Source organism: Ambystoma mexicanum, chromosome 11 (assembly GCF_040938575.1).
Source record: "Ambystoma mexicanum isolate Mex_15411 chromosome 11, UKY_AmexF1_1, whole genome shotgun sequence".
NCBI classification, from domain to species: domain Eukaryota; kingdom Metazoa; phylum Chordata; class Amphibia; order Caudata; family Ambystomatidae; genus Ambystoma; species Ambystoma mexicanum.
This window is the reverse complement of record NC_090934.1, coordinates 476,499,820-476,518,055: the sequence shown is the minus strand read 5'-3', so window position 1 is coordinate 476,518,055 and position 18,236 is coordinate 476,499,820. Positions and strand designations below refer to the sequence as shown.

At 51.7% G+C, this 18,236-nt stretch overlaps 1 protein-coding gene across 2 annotated transcripts in view; it reads left to right on the top strand.

Annotated features, from left to right (window-relative positions):
* ACCS (1-aminocyclopropane-1-carboxylate synthase homolog (inactive)) overlaps positions 1-18,236 on the top strand; it is a 1,238,632-nt gene that overhangs the window by 174,961 nt on the left and 1,045,435 nt on the right. For both annotated transcript variants that reach the window (XM_069623318.1, XM_069623319.1), the window contains exon 5: positions 17,725-17,795. In XM_069623318.1, coding sequence (XP_069479419.1) covers positions 17,725-17,795 — 71 coding nt within the window. The remainder of the gene's footprint in view (positions 1-17,724; positions 17,796-18,236) is intronic.

Below are 18,236 nucleotides of genomic sequence, written 5' to 3'. Positions count from 1 at the left end.
ATCGAATCCTCATTGGTGCTGATCCTGTTTTCCGCTTCAGTGATGCGTGTGCTTTCCTTATCGACCCTTGCCTTCAAGGAGCTGATTGTAGCCCCAGTATCGTCCAATTTGCTATTGACCGCAAGAAAGCCATTCTGGACCATTGACATCAACCTGTCCACTCTTTCATCCAACGGAGGTTCTGGTTGACTGTCCATTGGCTTAAGTGGTGGACCCGTGCCGCTGGGAGCTGGCGAAGGAGTCCATTGGGCCTGTTTTCTTGGAGCCCGTCCCCTTCTTTTCGTGGCGGCCCATATGGTGGGTCGAGTGGCTTGTGTTCTCCCACGTCCCTCTGTTCTCTATAGTGATATTTCGGTTGTCTTGGATGGGGCGTAGTATGTCCGTGCTCCCAAATGGCGATCACTCCTGCCGCCTAGATCGGGCTTGTGAAGTTTGGCTATCGAGAAATGGGGGTACCAGGGTTATGTTGGAGCTTGTATTGTAGAGCTGAGCTGCAGGTCAAGCTTATGATGCTTATGTGGGCTCCGCCGGCTTCAACGGTATAGTGTTTCCAATGTTTCCTGTGGGTGCCCCTCTGCAGTCTATTGCAGTGGACAGGGGATGGTGTATGACCATATACACAGGATGTTGCCCAGTTGCAGTAGCCAGTACGGCGTACACCCCGCCCGTCCGCTGCGCTGTGGGTCCCCCTGGAACTGGGGGCCCCTAAATTCAACAGGGTGCGTGGGCTCCCCCTGGATGGCGCGGACCACCACCTCTGGATGTCCCCAGCAGGGCACTCCGCTCTGCAGGTCAGCCCGGTCCCCCAGTTTGTAATTGCAGCATCAACTCAGGGTGTAAACTGGACCCAATGGGTTATTGCCCCATGGGTTTGGGGCGAAAGGATAGTACCTTCAAAGTTTGTGGGAGTCCAAGCAGCCGGCACCTTCAATGCAGGGGCTTTGTCGTGGGTTCCTGTCTTGGGCTGGTGTGCTCATGTCCCAGCAGCAGCGGACGATGTGCAGCAGCGGTCCGCACTGCTGATCACAGCGGGGCCCCGTCGACTCGTGGGCCCGCACTCCTCAGGTAGACTCGCCGTAGGGAGCGGGCGGATCCGCGTCTCCCCAACGTGGGGGCGCGGAGCCACAAGCCCCGGAAGAGGCCGCGGCAAAGGATACCGCTGCGGCAGTCCACCGCCGTCGGGGCACAGTGTTTGGCAAGAGGAGGGCGGTTCGCCCCCCGCGGGCAGCCCGAGACTATTCCGGCACACTCGCTTGGGTGGGTAACTGTGGAGCTCGCCGCGAGCCAATTCAGAAGTGTTCCGGCGGGTTTCCCGGCCCAGAGGCACTTAGCGTGGCCCCTCCCCCGCTCGGCCTGCAGTCAGTCACGTCACCGGGCTGCGTTGATTTTGCCGTGGAGCCGCGACACGGGACCGCCTCCACTGTTTCCATGGTGCGGTTTCCCTGGGCCGTATCTTGGGATTCCAAGTCCGTTTTCCTCCGTGATTCGAGTGAGCGGTGCCACAGATCCTCTGCCACCCGTCGTAAGTGTTTATAGGTGCGCCGGTAGCTCCAGAAAGGATTAATTGGATGAACGGATAGATTATGGGCCGGAGCTCTCCTCTCAGGCGGCCATCAGCGTTGTGTGCAACAGCACCCCCCCAACTCTTCTAATGCTTGAGAAGTATGATTAAGTCCTTTTACCACTAAACATGCTAGTTTAATTAAAGATTGGTAGCCCCCAGCAGCTAAACCCCAGACTCCCCCTAATGAAAGGGCTAATGCTAGAACTTCAGCCTCTGATAACAAATGCACATGTGAATCACAATCTGGGGATAAACCCACAGATTCAAAAGTTGACCTTTTGCTTCGAGACATTGCTAGGTGTAAGGGGAACATCATTAGCCCTAATTGAGTTAAGGCACATGGACCTCTGGAAATGTTAGCTGGAATGTAAGTGTATGTGATATTGCCACATGAGAAGAGCCATCCAGTTGGAAGTTTTAAGTGATTCATATGACTGGCAGCTATCACTGTTTGATTGCAAGACATAGTATTATTCACACTGGTACATGTGCTTGGAACTCGTGAACACCTTTTCTCAAACGCAGTTTGATTTTTCTGTTTGGTTAAACTCAGCTGTTGGCATTTGCCAATTTCTTTCACATTGCAGGTCATAAAGTAACACACATCGCCTTGAGTTATATTGTACGTTATAATACGTGTCAGGTTTCTCCACTTGCGATCTGTTTCCTGGCAAAACCTGCAGTGCTCATAAATTGAAAAGGATTGTCTGATATCGAAATTTTGAAGTGCAAGTCTGATATCGAAATTTTGAACTGCAGAATCATTGTGCATGATGCCAAAAATGTGCTTTAGAAACGGAACTGGTGTCTGCACCGCTACTAAACAAGTAGTCAGCAAAGCTTCTGCATGATGCACATCAGTAAGGCAAAAGTGCGTAATGTTAAGTACCTGTTGTGCCAAATATGTCCACATATTTTCTGTCTGGGCAATTACCGGGGAATATTTACTCAGTCCTAAAGACATCTGTTGTATAGCTGGCATCAACATTGTTTGCGTTTGCACCTGACGTGATTTTCGCATTCCACAAATCCATTTCTTCGGTCTGGCTGGCTTATCGGCATAGGACTGCTTTTGGACATCATTGCTCATCATCATCGGTTTCCCATGGATCGCTGGCACAGATGCGATATGTTTCGTGGGAAGCAGCATGATATTTGACTCTCCCAAACGGAGTCCATTTAGTCCCACAATTACACCAGCCAGACACAGGATCTACAAGGCAAACCCAGAAAAGAGATATCATTGTTGAAAATCACTCTCTTGGGTAATGTTTGTCTGCAAGCACATACTGCCATTTCTTTCAACCGGGCTCCAGCACTAAGACTACCTGGTCTTTGCCTGATGCAATAACATCCGCGGACACTGGTGGGCCACTTGGTCTTTCAACCCACACCTTCATACCCGGTACCATACTGTCCGAAGAGCCAAAACCACGATCCTCACGGGTAGTTAACACTGTGGGAGGCTCCCCCTTTTTAATCATGTACCACTTAACAGGAACAATAATGAACTGGGCCACCTGATCGCCCTTATGGATCGGTGTCAATTGGTCCTCACTATTCATCAAGATGACTTTGATCTCGCCTTGGTAATCTGCATCAATGACCTCTCCCAGCACTTGAACTCCCTTCAATGCTAGGCCAGAACTAGGGGCAATCCATCCCATATGCTCTGGAGGAATTTGTACCCCAATCCCTGTTACAATCACAACAATCCCTCTCGGGTCTAATCTGATTTCCTCATGAGAATGCAAGTCTTCCCCTGCTGATTCTGGGGTCGCCCGATAGGGAGCTAAAGAACCCAGGGTCGTTTCCCAGTACAATAGGGTCTCTCTGACGTGAGTTGGGTTGAATATGTAAAGCAGGAGTCATTAGCCGCATCAAAGGAGTGTCATGATTATTCACAGGCCTATTGTTTAACACTTGCACCGCATCAAACACACGATGACGCCAGCCTGCTAAACTGCCATCTCCAGATTTACGCAGCTGTTCTTTCAAAAAACCATTGATCTGTTCAATTAATCCTGAAGCTGCAGGGTAATAGGGCACGTGGTAGAGCCATTCAATACTCTTTTCCTGACAATATTCCTGAATTAATTTGCCTTTGAAGTGTGACCCATTGTCACTTTGAATCTGCAAAGGCACCCCGTAATGCAACGTGATCTGATCCAACAACTTAATGGTGTTCAGTTGTGTGACACGTTTGCACGGTAAAACTATCATATATCCAGAGTATGTATCCACAATAGTGCATGCATACTGACAGCCTTTACTGATTGGCAGGGGACCGATGTAATCAATCTGCCAAATTTGACCTGGTAATTTTCCTCTTTGCAACGTACCCTGGACAATCTGAGGGATAGGCCTGTGCTGTTGGTGTTGGCACACTGGACATTGCAAAATGATTTTTTTCACTACCTCTAAAGGAACACTAATTCCTCGAGCTTGTGCCCACCTGGTAGTAGCCTTTTCTCCAAGGTGCCCACATTTCTGGTGAGTCCACTTTGCCAAACCCTCCAAATCGTCATCCTGAGCCTCTGCATCCACAGATGAAATCTTGGTGTGTTCATCTGCAACAGAATTAAACCAACGTTCTAATGAATCTGCAGCACAATGTGCATCCACATGATACACAGTGACTTCACTTTGTGATAACATTTCAGCAATATCTTGCCACAGTTCTTTTCCCCACAACTCTTTTGAATGAATCATCCATCCATTCTTTTGCCAGGTTGGCAGCCACAACGCCAATCCATTCGCCACTGACCATGAATCTGTGTACAAATGACATCGACCAAGGGTCTCTTGTTTCAATGCTTGGTAAACTGCGTAAAGTTCTGCAAACTGACTGCTCTTCCCTTTGCCTGACGTTGTCAAAATCTTTTTTGTCTTGGGATTGCAAGACACTGCTTTCCAGTATCGCTTGGTTCCCACATATCGGGCCAAGCCATCTGTAAACCAGGCATGGCCTGTCTGCTCTACGGTCAGATCGCCATAAGGTACTCTCTATTTCATGGCAGACTTGCGCTTTTCAGTCTTTTCCGGTGGTATGTAATCTGAGGGTGGTATATTGGCCACTTGCTCATGTAATTTGGCAACCCCACCCTTCCCTGATTTAGCTCTGTCTTGAATATACCATTTCCATTTGATTATGCTGGCTTCTTGAGCGTGTCCTATTCTGTGTGTTTTAGGAGAGCTCAGCACCCATTGCATAATCTGGATTTTAGGCCTCATCAATTATTGGGTTGATGAATTTTCAAATTTTTTGGTTAACAAAGTTTTTCTTGTTCGTTTAATTGACAGGTCTGCCGTCAATTAAACGAACAAAAAAAACTTTGTTAACCAAAAAATTTGAAAATTCATCAACCCAATAATTAGAGTTTTGGCTGAATATAAGTCAATACCTGGAGTTGATAGTTATTTATTTATTTATTGTTCATTTTTTTGTTTTCTTCCTCACTGTGATGAGCCAAGGGACTGTTCAAACTTATTATTTTCTGTTTTATTGTTTAACTTCAGATTTGTTTAATTATTTACAAGACTGTTTTATTCATTTATCATTATGCTCTTTGAAATATAATTTTTACGGCAATACATTTCTTTTTTACCATGAGATTATCTTGATTGCTTTCAGAGTTTGCTACAGCCACTAATTTTCTGGTTTAGTGATATCAGGTTGATACACTTATTAATTAAATTACCACAAAAACTACTCTTAAATTAACTTTACAGCAGTGTGGACTCCATTGTTCATAGTTATGATTAATTCAAAACCTTCCAGCCATCACCTTTCTGTTTTGCTAAAGTCACCTCGAGTGGGACAGGTTTGCCCAGACGTGGGTCCCGAGTCTGCCGGGTCTAGAGACCCAAGCTACTCCTCACTGATGACGCCCAACATGGCTGAAACATGTCTGGGGATGCCTGTGGTCTCGTGCAGAAGGGATGTGACCTAGCAGTTCGGGCTGCACTGCCCCTTTTGGGGTAGGAGCAAGCATGATTTGCATATGGTTTTTCTCCTTCTGTAATGGCTTGGCAGGCTGAAAAACGATGGTCTGGAGGGTTGCCCAGAGCTTTGACCGTGGTTATGATTAATTCAAAACCTTCCAGCCATCACCTTTCTGTTTTGCTAAAGTCACCCCGAGGGGGACGGGTTTGCCCAGACGTGGGTCCCGAGTCTGCTGGGCCTAGAGACCCAAGCTACTCCTCACTGATGACGCCCAACAAGGCTCAAACATGTCTGGGGATGCTTGTGGTCTTGTGCAGAAGGGATGTGACCTAGCAGTTCGGGCTGCACTGCCCCTTTTGGGGTAGGAGCAAGCATGATTTGCATATGGTTTTTCTCCTTCTGTAATGGCTTGGCAGGCTGAAAAACGATGGTCTGGAGGGTTGCCCAGAGCTTTGCCCGTGGTTATGATTAATTCAAAACCTTCCAGACATCACCTTTCTGTTCTGCAGTCTTACAGGTGACCCACCTCAAACTGGCAGACTTTGGGCGGCAGCGCAACAAACACTTCCTGCATCAATACTTAACATCCAATTTAAGTGCCTTATACTGGGTCAGCTATATTCATTCTTCTCCAGCATGGGGTCTGGCATGGATTCTGTAACGCTCACCTGATTCCCACGGAGGCGCTGATCCCGGCTGGGCTGCTATCGTTTCTTCAATTGAGAAGCGTAGAGCTCGGACGACTCTCAGGACTGGGCTTCCTCTTATCGAATGTCTGACTTGCAGGGTAAGTTTTCTGCAGGTGGAAGAAAAAGGGTTAATCACCGTTTGATGGGATTCCTTCTCCCACCAATCGCCAGTTTCTCCCACAGCCTAGCTTTCTACTTGTCTCGGCGAGCTCTCACCTTAGGCGTATAAATGCTGAGCTCTCCATCCTGCGTCTGGTGCAGGGGTGCGTGGATTCTAGTTACGTCACTGGATGAGTTCAGTGTTGAGGCTCAAGTCTTTTGCGGCCTTAGTTGTGGCACTGGTGCTGGGATGCCGAAGAGCGATGCCGCCGTTACTGCACGAGCGGATGCCTGTAAGTATACTGTAGTCTTTAGGCTTTAAAAGATAGGCACCTCAATAATGTCCCTTTTCCTTTGTTTCAGGCCTCGGGATGCTGTGGGCGTAGTTTTCCGTTGCCGCTGCACGTGCCGATGCACGTAAGTATAATGTTCGTTGGCCGCTTTTAATGGCACCTCTAATAATGTCCTTTTTCTAGTTTTCAGGTGCCGGGATGCTGCGGGCTTTATATCCGTTGCCACTGCACGTGCCGATGCACGTAAGTATAATGATCGTTGGCCACTTTTAATGGCACCTCTAATAATGCCCTTTTTCTAGTTTTCAGGTGCCGGGATGCCTGCAGTTGATGCGGCTGCTTCTGCGCGTGCAAAAACTGGTAAGTTAAGATGAATGCGACTGCCTTCACCCGAACCCCTTTTTAATTATGTCCTTTGCCTTTCAGGTGCAGAGAAGCTGCCGAAGAGAAGGCCGCGGTTAGCTCAGTTGCATTCACGGATGGATCAGGTAAGCGGGCGCGGCTGCGAGCGAGTTGCACTTTTCTAACCTTATGTTTATTCTTTGCAGGTTTTGCCGGTGACTGGATTCCGGGATCTGGTAAGTATTGTTCTGTGTCTTTCTTCATCCACAGGTTGCTGCGCGGAAGCTGAAGATGACTCTGGACCTGGAATGCAGGAGCCGACTCGGTGAGCGTCCTGCTGCTGCTGCAGAATAACGCGAAGCACGTGTTTTCCATCGGGCGTGGTTTAAATAGCAGAGAAGTGCTTCCAGTGTGTGTTCTTCCACCGGTTCCACCCAGGTAAGAAAAGAGTTCCTGAATGGAGGGAATAGTTCCTCCCAGCCCTGATGGCTGGGGACTTCAACCAGACTGGATTGTTCTGGGTAAATATGCAGCATGGTCTGCCTCAGGTAAGTCCACCCAAGCATTATTACACTGAAACCCTTCATGAGCCTGGCGCCAAAGGCGCCAGGACACGGTCCAAAGGGCCCCTGTAGGGGTCTGCTGGGTCCGGAGTAGTGGAAGACGGGTCTGCTTCCGAGGGCGCTGGGCCAGTCCTGGCCCCTCGGGAGTAGCGCCCATGACAGATTCACATGCTCATGAATATTCCTCGTCGTCAGGCCGGGAATCCTCGGTATAGAAAAAATCAGTATCAGTTTCGTTTCTGATCTGTCTTTCTTAGTAATAACCAATCACTGGTCTCTGGGTCATACTGCCCACAGCCAATGACTGCCCTCTCCCTAAGCCCCATCTTTGGCATCCATCCTCAGATTTTTACCGCACGTTCAAGTGTTGGGAGTCCTCGTGCTGTAGCTCTCGAGCTTTTGCTGTGTTTTCGCGCTTTTTCAGGAGATTCTTTTCTCATTTTCTGGTTAAATAGAGCCTCAAGCTCCACCGTTTCTACATCCGATCAACGGGGATCCGTTTCGGAGTTTTCTACGCCCCTCAAGGGTGAAGATTTCGTCGAGTTACTCTTTCGGAGGATTCCAGAAGTTCCGAGGCCTACCCCGGACATGGCCCAGGAGAAAGGAAGCTCGACGCCCGGGAAGCTGTTCAGGACCTGCCCTGGATGCCAGCTTCAGAATGTTTTCAAGGAGAACGAGCATTTGTTATGCCTCTACTGTCTCCATGAGGACAAGACGCACACGGAAAAGGACTGTGTGTTTTGTGGGAACATGTCGGAGCGGACCATGAAGGATCGCCACCTCCATCTCGCCAACTGGCTGGAAGGGAAGAGCCCGTCAGGCGAGAAGAAGAAAAAGAAGTCCGAGCGGTCTTCTAAGTCCTGTGAGGGCGCCCCGGCGACGGGGGCCCAACAAAAGGCCAAGCACCGCGTCCGCAGGCACCGGGAGCGCCGAACGGTCAGGCTCCTTGGCTGCCAGGCAGGGCGCATCCTCCCCGGCGCCATCAACCAACGCTCTGGCTCGGGTAAGAGGAAGTCCGAGAACCCGGCGAAGCTTCTGGAGAGGCCCCGGTTGATCTCGAAGATTCCGGCAGAGGGGGAGCGAGGCTCGGACCCTCCCCCCAAGGTGAAGGCCCCAGGCGCACAAAAGGTGACGATGGCCTTAATTCACCCTGCTAAGACCTCGATTGAGGATGTCGCAGCGGCCCTGTCTCAGCCTGTGGAGGCTACGCCAGTGGAGGCGACCTCAGGATCCAGAGTCTCCCTGCCACCGCGGAGGGAGTCGTCTTTCAGGCCCATTGAGAAGACCCCCACAAAGTCCTCAATGGAAAAGGAGGGGGAGGGGCCAGGTGGCCAACGTGGACACGGACACGACCTCTGAAGAAGAGCTCATCGAAGTCGTGGAGGAGGCCCAGCCCTTCGGGAGGGATCCCAACGAGGGCGACGACGAGAGTGACTGTGTCGCCGACGAGGTTCCTCAAGAGCCCTCGCGCCCGTTGTTTCCAGTGCCGCAGGACACTTCGGTGGCCATTTTGTCAGCGATTCAGTCCTTATGCTCGGAGATAAGGACAAGGTTGCCCCTTCCCCCGATGGAGGTACCTGTGCCAGACCCGACGGGGGAACCAGAGCCGGGACCTTCAGAAAGTCCACCGCATAAGAAGAGGAGGACGCATCCTACGCCACCTGTACCACCTCTGCGGCCTGCTCTGCCTTCCCCCCGGTCTACTACCCACGGGGATGATACAGGCACGGAAATGGCTACGACAGGTACAGATGACGACGGAGGCGACGACAGGACGTGTCCCCCGTCGCCCCCTGCTCGGGCGTCCCCGCCCGACGAGATTGGATTCTTCCATCCCATGATTTCCAGGGCATCCGAGCTCTTCCAGCTCTGCCCAGAAGAGAAGAAGGAAGGATTCCTTTACCAACGGCGCAAAGCTAAAAGGAAGACGGTCCTCGCCGTACCATTTCTTGATGACATCTGGGATGAGGGGCTCGCCCTCCTCAAGAACCCTGCCATGGCGCCGGCAAAGAGGGACCGGTACGAGAAGAAGTACCTGGTCCCCGAAGCTGCCCCCTTGTGCCTTCGCGCGCAACCTACCCCGGATTCGGTCGTCTCGGCGGCGGCGGCAAAGAAGAAGGCTGGGGAGGCATCGGCCTCGACATCAACTTCCTCGCCGGACGGCGAGGGCAGGAAGCTGGACACGATGGGACGACGGGTCATCTCATCCGCATCGACGACTATCAAGGCGGCCAACGCCCTGGCTATCGTAGCCCGCTATGACAGGGAGTTGTGGTTCAAAATCGCCCCTCTGTTGGACTTCCTTCCGGACGCTAAAAGGGCTGAGGCCCTTGAAATCTTACAGGAAGGTGATATTGCTTCAGACCACGCCATCACGGTGGCAACAGACATTGCCGACACCGGTTTCCGTCAGTTGGGCAACGGCGTTTGCCTGAGACGACGAGGATGGCTCAAGGCGACGGATTTCCACCAGGACGTACAAATCAAGGTTTTGGACATGCCCTTCGACGGGAACAACCTGTTTGGGAAGGCGGTTGATGAGTCCCTTCAGGCCATCAAGACAGACACGGAGACTGCCCGGGCACTGGGAGTGCTCCAACAACGACGGCCGTCCTTTCGGAGCTCCGGAGGCAGACAAGGTGCCTCCAAGGGATCCGGCAGTGGCTCCTCCACGGACCGCCAAGCGGCAAGATCTTCATCCCAGGAAGCCTACAGAGGACGCGGTAAGTCAGGTGGTGCTCGTCGTCGACAGGGAGGTCAAGGAGGCCTCCAAACAAGACTGAACCGACCGTGGGGTTGGGCCCCCGCCGAAGCACCCCAGTGGGAGGCCGGCTGGCGAGGTTCATCAGCGTGTGGGAGTCCATCTCCACCGACCATTGGGTGCTGGAGGCCCTGGCCCAAGGGCACGCCCTCGAGTTCCAGAAGAAGTGCCCTTATGTTCCACCCGTGGCCAGTAAGGAAAATCACGTCCCTCAACTACTGTTGGAAGTAAGGGCGATGCTCAAGAAAGGTGCCATCAAGCTCGTCCCAAAGAGGCTTCGGGGCTCCGGAGTTTACTCAAGGTACTTCATCGTAAAAAAGAAGACAGGAGGATGGCGCCCCATCCTGGACCTGCAACGACTGAACAAGTACATCAAGGCACAGAAGTTCCGGATGGTCACCCTCCAGCACGTGCTGGGACAGCTGGAGGAGGGCGATTTCCTGTCGTCATTGGACTTGGAGGATGCGTACTTCCACATCCCCATTCTAAAAAGACACCAAAAGTTCCTCAGGTTCGTGGTCCAAGGGCGGCACTACCAGTTCAAGGCCCTCCCGTTCAGATTGAAGTCGGCACCCAGGGTGTTCATCAAGTGCCTCGCACCGGTGGCGGCGCGGCTGCGCCTACAGGGGATCCACATCTACCTGGACGACTGGCTCATCCGGGCAAGGACAAGGGAGCTCGCCGTGGAGCACACTGCGAAGACCGTCCAGCTGCTCACGGACCTGGGGTTCTCCATCAACTTTCCAAAATCCCACCTGGGTCCGTCGCAAGTCGCCCTGTTTCTGGGAGCCAAGCTCGACACAGTGGCGCGGCTGGCCTCGCCATTGGAGGAAAGGACCAGGACCATCCTGGGCAAGGTGCAGCGTCTGCTGGCCACGGACATGGCCAGGGTAAGATCTATCAAGTCCCTCCTCGGGATGATGTCCTCCTGCATGTATCTGGTGTGCCTTTGCAGGCTTCGGATGCGCCCCTTACAAGAGTTCCTTGACGCCTGCTGGGTCCAGTCGACGGGCAGCTTCGAGGACCGGATCCCTCTCAACGAGACGTTCCGTCAGGCGATCCGGTGGTGGGGTACCCGCTCTCATCTGTCGGCGGGCACGGACTTTCAGACCCCAGCTCACCAGGTGACGGTGACGACGGATGCCTCCCTAGAAGGTTGGGGAGTACACTCCGGAGATCTTCATGCAAGAGGCCTTTGGCTCCCGGAGGAGAAGTCACTCCACATCAACATCTTGGAGCTCTGCGCAGTGTTCTGGGCCCTCAGGTCTTTTCTTCCGTCCCTCAAGGGCAAGGTGGTGAGGATCTTCACTGACAACACCACCACGATGTTCTACCCAGATCCCCTGCCCTATCCAAGGAAGCCCAGGATCTGTGGCATTGTGCCGTCGCCCAAGGGATGTTTCTGGTGCCTTTTCATCTGGCAGGAATAAAAAACACCATCGCAGACTCACTCAGCAGAGAGCTGTGCTCGTGCCACGAGTGGGAACTACGCCAGGATCAAGTGGATCGACGCTTCCAACGATGGGGCGAACCCCAGATCGATCTCTTTGCGACGGCGTCGAACTCCACGTGCCGGAGGTTCGCCAGCAGGTTCCCCCAGCCGAGGAGCATAGGCGATGCTTTCTCGTTCCCCTGGGACGGCCTATTTCTTTATGCGTTCCCTCCGCTGCCGTTGCTGCTCCGGCTCATCAACCAGCTCAAGAGGTCCCGGTGCAGGATGATCCTCGTTGCACCGGCGTGGCCGAGACAGATCTGGTTCCCAGACCTTCTGGACTTGTCAATATCCACACCAGTCAAGCTGCCGACAGATGCAGATCTTCTCTCCAGAGAAGGAGGCACCATTCTTCACCACAACCCAGAGTCACTGAACTTGCAGGCCTGGCTCCTGCAGCACTAGAGTTTGGAGGGTACAACATCCCGGCTGACTGCAGAGAGGTTCTTGCAAAGGCCAGGGCGTCCTCAACTCTCAGGTGCTACGGACATAAATGGAAGAGGTTCTCTGTCTGGTGCCGTGCACAGAAGATTAACCCTCTGCTGATTACGGCCCCTCAAGTATTGCAGTACCTACTGTCATTGGCCAAGGCTGGACTAGCTCACGCTTCCATCAAGATACATCTGGCCGCCATCTCACGATACACCATAACTACGGGACGGGCGTCCTTGTGGTCTCCTCGACTGGTGAAGGAATTATGAAAGGATTCTTCTGATCATTCCTGCCGGTGAAGGCCCCTGCCCCGGCGTGGGAGCTCAACGTGGTGCTGACCAGGCTCATGGGGGCCCCATTTGAGCCTATGCATTCGGCACCGTTGAAGTTTTTGTCGTGGAAGACAGCGTTTCTCGTGGCCATCACCTCCGCACGACGAGTGGGAGAGATCCAGGCCCTATCTTGCAAGCCACCATACTCGACGTTTCACGACACAAGGGTTGTGCTGAGGACGCATCCCTCCTTCATGCCCAAGGTGCCGTCGGACTTGCACCTCAACGAACCCTTGGTGTTGCCAGTTTTCTTCCCGTCTCCTTCGTCGCCAGCTGAAAGGACTCTGCACTCGCTGGACGTAGCTAGAGCGCTGAAGTTCTACGTGGACCGCACAGAGTTTTCGGAAGACATCACAGCTGTTTGTAAACTTTGGGCCTGTGAATCAAGGGAAGGCTCTCTCGAAGGCTTCCATTTCCAGATGGCTCTCCGGCTGCATCATGCACGGTCACCGATTGCCAAACCGACCGCTGCCCGGCCGTCCGAGAGCCCACTCGACCAGAGCGATCGCTGCTAACACGGCGTTCCTGTCTGGTGTGCACCTGCTCGACATCTGCAGGGCTGCTACATGGAGGTCGACACACACCTTCACGAGATTCTACTGCGTCGATCGGGACTCCAGGGAGAGGAGTCCAGGGTCGGCCAAGCAGTGCTGCGCAACCTGTTCGCTTGAGCCTGGTGAGGAGGTAAGAGATGCTTAATGTTGAGTTTTTGTATTGCTTAATGTTGAGCCTATTACCACCTCCCGTGGTTGTACATGTGTATACTGCTATGTATTCTTATATTCATGAGCATGTGAATCCATGCCAGACCCCATGCTGGAGAAGGAACAAGTTACTTACCTGTAACTGTTGTTCTCCAGCATGGGTCTGGCATGGATTCACATGCGAACCCTCCCGCCTACCCCTCTGCGGCTCTTCACTTGGTCATACTGCCACTTTACGTGATACCAAATCCGAGGATGGCTGCCAGAGGCAGGGCTTAGGGAGAGGGCAGTCATTGGCTGGGGGCAGTATGACCCAGAGACCAGTGATTGGTTACTACTAAGAAAGACAGATCAGAAACGAAACTGATACTGATTTTTGCTATACCGAGGATTCTCGGCCTGACGGGAGTATTCATGAGCATGTGAATCCATGCCAGACCCATGCTGGAGAACAACTGTTACAGGTAAGTAACTTGTTCCATCTTGGTGTATGCACCGAACGAAGGGCAGGCCAATTTCTACGAGCCCCTTGGCCGAGGAGTTGGCCTCTTTCGTGGAGGGTCAGGTTATAATAGGAGGGGACTTTAATGGAGTTCCAGATCCCTCCATGGACAGGTCACATCTACCCTCTCCCAGGGATTTCAAACAAGCCCTCAGCCTCCTTCCCCTCTTCAGGACTTTAGATGTCGTGGACGCATGGCGCGTACTTCACCCCACCGAGAAGGACTATTCCTTCTACTCCTATGTCCACAGAACTTTTTTACGGATTGATCTTCTCCTGACATCACTGCAAGTCCTGTCCTATGTCGATGTTTCCATGGGTTCTATGACTCTGTCCGATCACGCCCCGGTCTCCATGACACTCCGAGCGCATGGTGCTTTTCCGAACCCCCGACACAGTTGGTCCTTATGTGATCCCATGCTCAATGACATGGCTCTGAAAGACTCATCGCCAAGTTCATCCAGAACTTCTTAAGCGAAAACCCTTACGAAGACACTACTCCGGTGAATACTTGGGATGCCATGAAGGCAGTCATAGGGGGGAGCTGATAGCCCAGGGAGCAGCTTATCATAAATGCCTACGCTAGGCACGCTCAGAGCTTGAGGAGGAACTCTGATCAGCGGAAAGGATCCACAAGCAGAAGGGTTGGATCCCAAAAACCCAACGCGCCGCCCGCACCGCCCAAAATAAGCTGGAAGCACATTACGCAGAACACACGGCACACCAACTGGCGAAGGCTAAACAATTCTATTATTCCAGAAACAACATAGCAAACAAATGAATGGTGGCAAAGCTAGCCAAAGTACATAGGAGGAACACCATCACCGGACTTCGGGACCATCAGGGGGTGGTGCAATACTCAGATCAGGAGAAACTACAGCTCGCAATAGACCACACGAAACAGGTGTTGAACGCGCCCCCACGAGACCCTAACCAACAGCGAGAATTCTTACAGAAGGCACCCCTCTCACAAATTAATGATTCGGCTTGGGAAGCCCTGGACACTCCAATCACAGGGGAGGAGATTGAGGCAGTCATCAAGGCTCTTTAACCCAGAGCTCCAGGTCCCGATGGCTACTCCATCAAGTTCTTCAAGATTTTTCACCCCTAGCTGATCCACCCTCCTTGGTCAAACTCTTCAATTCCTTTAGGGACTCGGGTAAGGTATCCCCCTCCATGCAGGAATCGATCACCATTCTCCTCCCTAAGCCAGCCAAGAACCCGAAAGAAATAGCCTCATACAGACCAATTGCCCTTTTAAATATAGACGCCAGTGTTTACTCCAAAGTGCTTGCAAACCGCCTATCACAGATCTTGCCCAATATAATCAATCCCAACCAAAAGGGCTTCATCTTGAACAGATCCACAGGGGACAACAAATGCAGAACCCTGAACTTAATTGACATTGTAGCCCAGGATTCACAGAAAATGGCACTCCTGGCCTTAGACGCCACCAAGGCATTCGACAAAGTTGACTGGGAATTCATGCAGCTTACTTTGGAGGGGTTCCGCTTTGGCCCAGCCTTCCGAGACATGGTCATGGCCAACTACAGATCCCCGAAAACCCTCCTCAGGGTTAACGCCACACTCTCCGACCCAATTGCGCTGAATTGTGGGACTAGACAAGGATGCCGCTGTCCCCCAACCCCCCTATTATTTTCCCTGGTTATGGAACCTTTTGCCCAAAGAATCAGACTGAACACCAATATTAAGGACCTACAGGTGGGCTCATCCCAACACAAAATAGCCCTTTACGCAGAGGGTGTGCTCCTGACCATTACGGATGCACACTCAATTGGGCAGGCCCTTTCAGAAATTGACGCCTTTGGGAGGGTCACATGCTTCACCATCAATTTTAGCAAATCCGTCGCCCTGGGGATTGGCCTGTCCCCTGAGGAAATTGAAACTCTCAGCCCCATCCAATGGGAAAAGAAATCGATCCCATACCTGGGAGTGCAGATCCCTGCAAACCCGAGGGATACATATAGAGTTAACTTCCCTCCCCTCTTCAAAGAGCTCGAAAGGGACCTGGAACGCTGGTCAGCACAGGAAATCTCCCTGATGGGACGCATTACAGCCTGCAAAAGGAACCTCCTTCCCAGGCTCCTCTATGCGAGTGCTTCACTACCTGTCGCAATCCCCCTCGCGGCAATATGCAAATTACAAAGGAAAATGCTTCAGTTCATTTGGAGGGGCAGAAAAGCAAGGATCTCACAGAACGCAATGATCGGGGATCCCAAACTAGGCGGGCTTGGAGTCCCCAACTTACGAAACTACCAAGTGGCAGCTCAACTAGCCCAATCTCACGACTGGATGTTGACCGACAACCCTCCAAGATGGGTAGGAGCAGAACAACCGAGTGGCAGCTCAACTAGCCCAATCTCACGACTGGATGTTGACCGACAACCCTCCAAGATGGGTAGGAACAGAACAACCGCGGCTCACCCTGCCGCTGCAGTTCTTGCCACACATCAAGCATCTACATTGCCCGCGATGGGACAAGATGCTATCTTCTACCACCCAAACCCTTTGTCTGTAGGACTGGGCCTTGAGGCGCAAGGGGGGGGGGGTCCCAAGAGGACTGGGCCCATCCGCCCCGGGTTTTTCACAACCCAGCATTCTCCCCAGGTATTCACCCCCGAAAGGTTTAAAACTGGACTGCAGGAGGCCTGACAACTCTGAGCCAGCTCTTCGTGGGGGGCGAGCCCCGCACTTTCGAACAATGCAAGTAGGCCTTTCACCTCTTGGAGACGGACAGAATCCAGCTCCGCCACTGTTGCTCCCATCCGCACACGCGTCAGGCTGCAACACGCACCGCAACAGCTCTCGAACTTACCCTGCTAGAGCCCCCGGAGCAGGGAAGAATGTCCACCCTATATAGACGCCTGCAGGTGGATTTTCTCTCCGCGAAAGCATCCTATATGGCACAATGGGAAGCCGACTTGGGCAGGCGTATAGAAAACCAAGAATGGGTGGATATATGGACGAGAATTCACGCCTCTTCCCCCTGCATCATGAATAGGGAAGGTGCATATAAAATCCTACTGCGCTGGTAGTACCCTCCCCTGCGGCTCCACCATATGAACCATGCACTAGACCCTGCTTGCTGGAGACTCTGCGGCCAACCGGGCTCCTTCTATCATATGTGGTGGCTTTGTCCCAAGGTGAAACTCTTCTGGACACTATGTCTAGCCACCATTGAGAACATTACCGACATGGTGCTTTCATTGGAGCCCGGGGGTGTACCCCCGATCCGGCAGAAAAGCCAAACTGATAACCCAGTGCCTCCCTGCAGGGAGAATTGAGGTGGCACACACCTGGAAAACAGAGGGTCCTCTAATGACACGCTGGTGGGGAAAGATGTGGGACATCTTAATTGCAGAGAAAGTGACAGCAGCGGGACTTCTCCACCGTTTCTCGGATATCTGGGCCCCTTTCCTGGAACATGATGAAGCCTATCCGGCATTAACATTTAAAACCCAACATGCCCAGAGAGTGCTCAGCGTAGAAAAGAAGCCCCAGGGGGAGACGGAGCCTGAGACGGTACTGGAGACCTGAACTCGAGGGGAGGCTCTATGCTGGAAGGGTCAAGGAGGGGGGTAACCGGGGAAGGTATTTGCCTAATTCCTGCTACCTGCTGATGTTTGTCTGTTGTCACCTTGCATTGGTTTCAAATAAACACATTTTGGAGAAAAAAAAAAGGTTAACGCTTTTGGTCACATTGCTGCATATTCTTCTGCCACTCTGTGTACCACTGTAATCTGGTACTAATAAGTCTTTTTGAAAAAAACATAGTGAAAATTGCTATGAATTAAATAAAAAAAAATAGACAATTCAACCATCAAGTTAGCAGTGCATCTCTACTTTCTCTGTATATTAATTATGACATTACAAATGACCTCCTCATGGAAACCTAATTTAATTGTTGTGGTATGTGGTCTGGCACTGTCCGTGGGTTTTCACGTGTTTTCTTATTTTTTCTATCATCTCTGCTGGATAACAAAGTTGACCCAGAGCGACATGAACCACGTTGAAGCTCCCCTTCTACAGTATCCAGACTGGAAGGGTCATATGTTGTGAGTATTTTGCTGTTCAGGGGAGTTTAAAGGGATTTTTTTACACTGCAGTTGAAACTGATCAATCCTGTTTCTTCATGAAAAGCATCTTCGTGGACCGGATGTGTGAGAAGAATGGCATGACTCTATACCGTTCAGTGGTTGATGGCATCTATCGCATTAGGTGGGAGGGATTTCTCTAAATTATGCTGTAAACAACAGTACCATTAGGTATTCGATGTGGCAATCACTGCCAGTGTCATGCACGCTTTTCTTCAGTTTTCCCATCACTACATAGAGAGTAGCTTTGAAATTGCGTAGCTGCTTCCTTGGTGGAGGGGTCCTTTGCAAGCTCGTAAACCTTATGTGCCATGTTTGAAAACATTAACTTCATGGTTTGTGGCAAGTTCATGTACACACAACATGTAGCATTTAGATAAATTAAAAATAAAAGACAAGCAT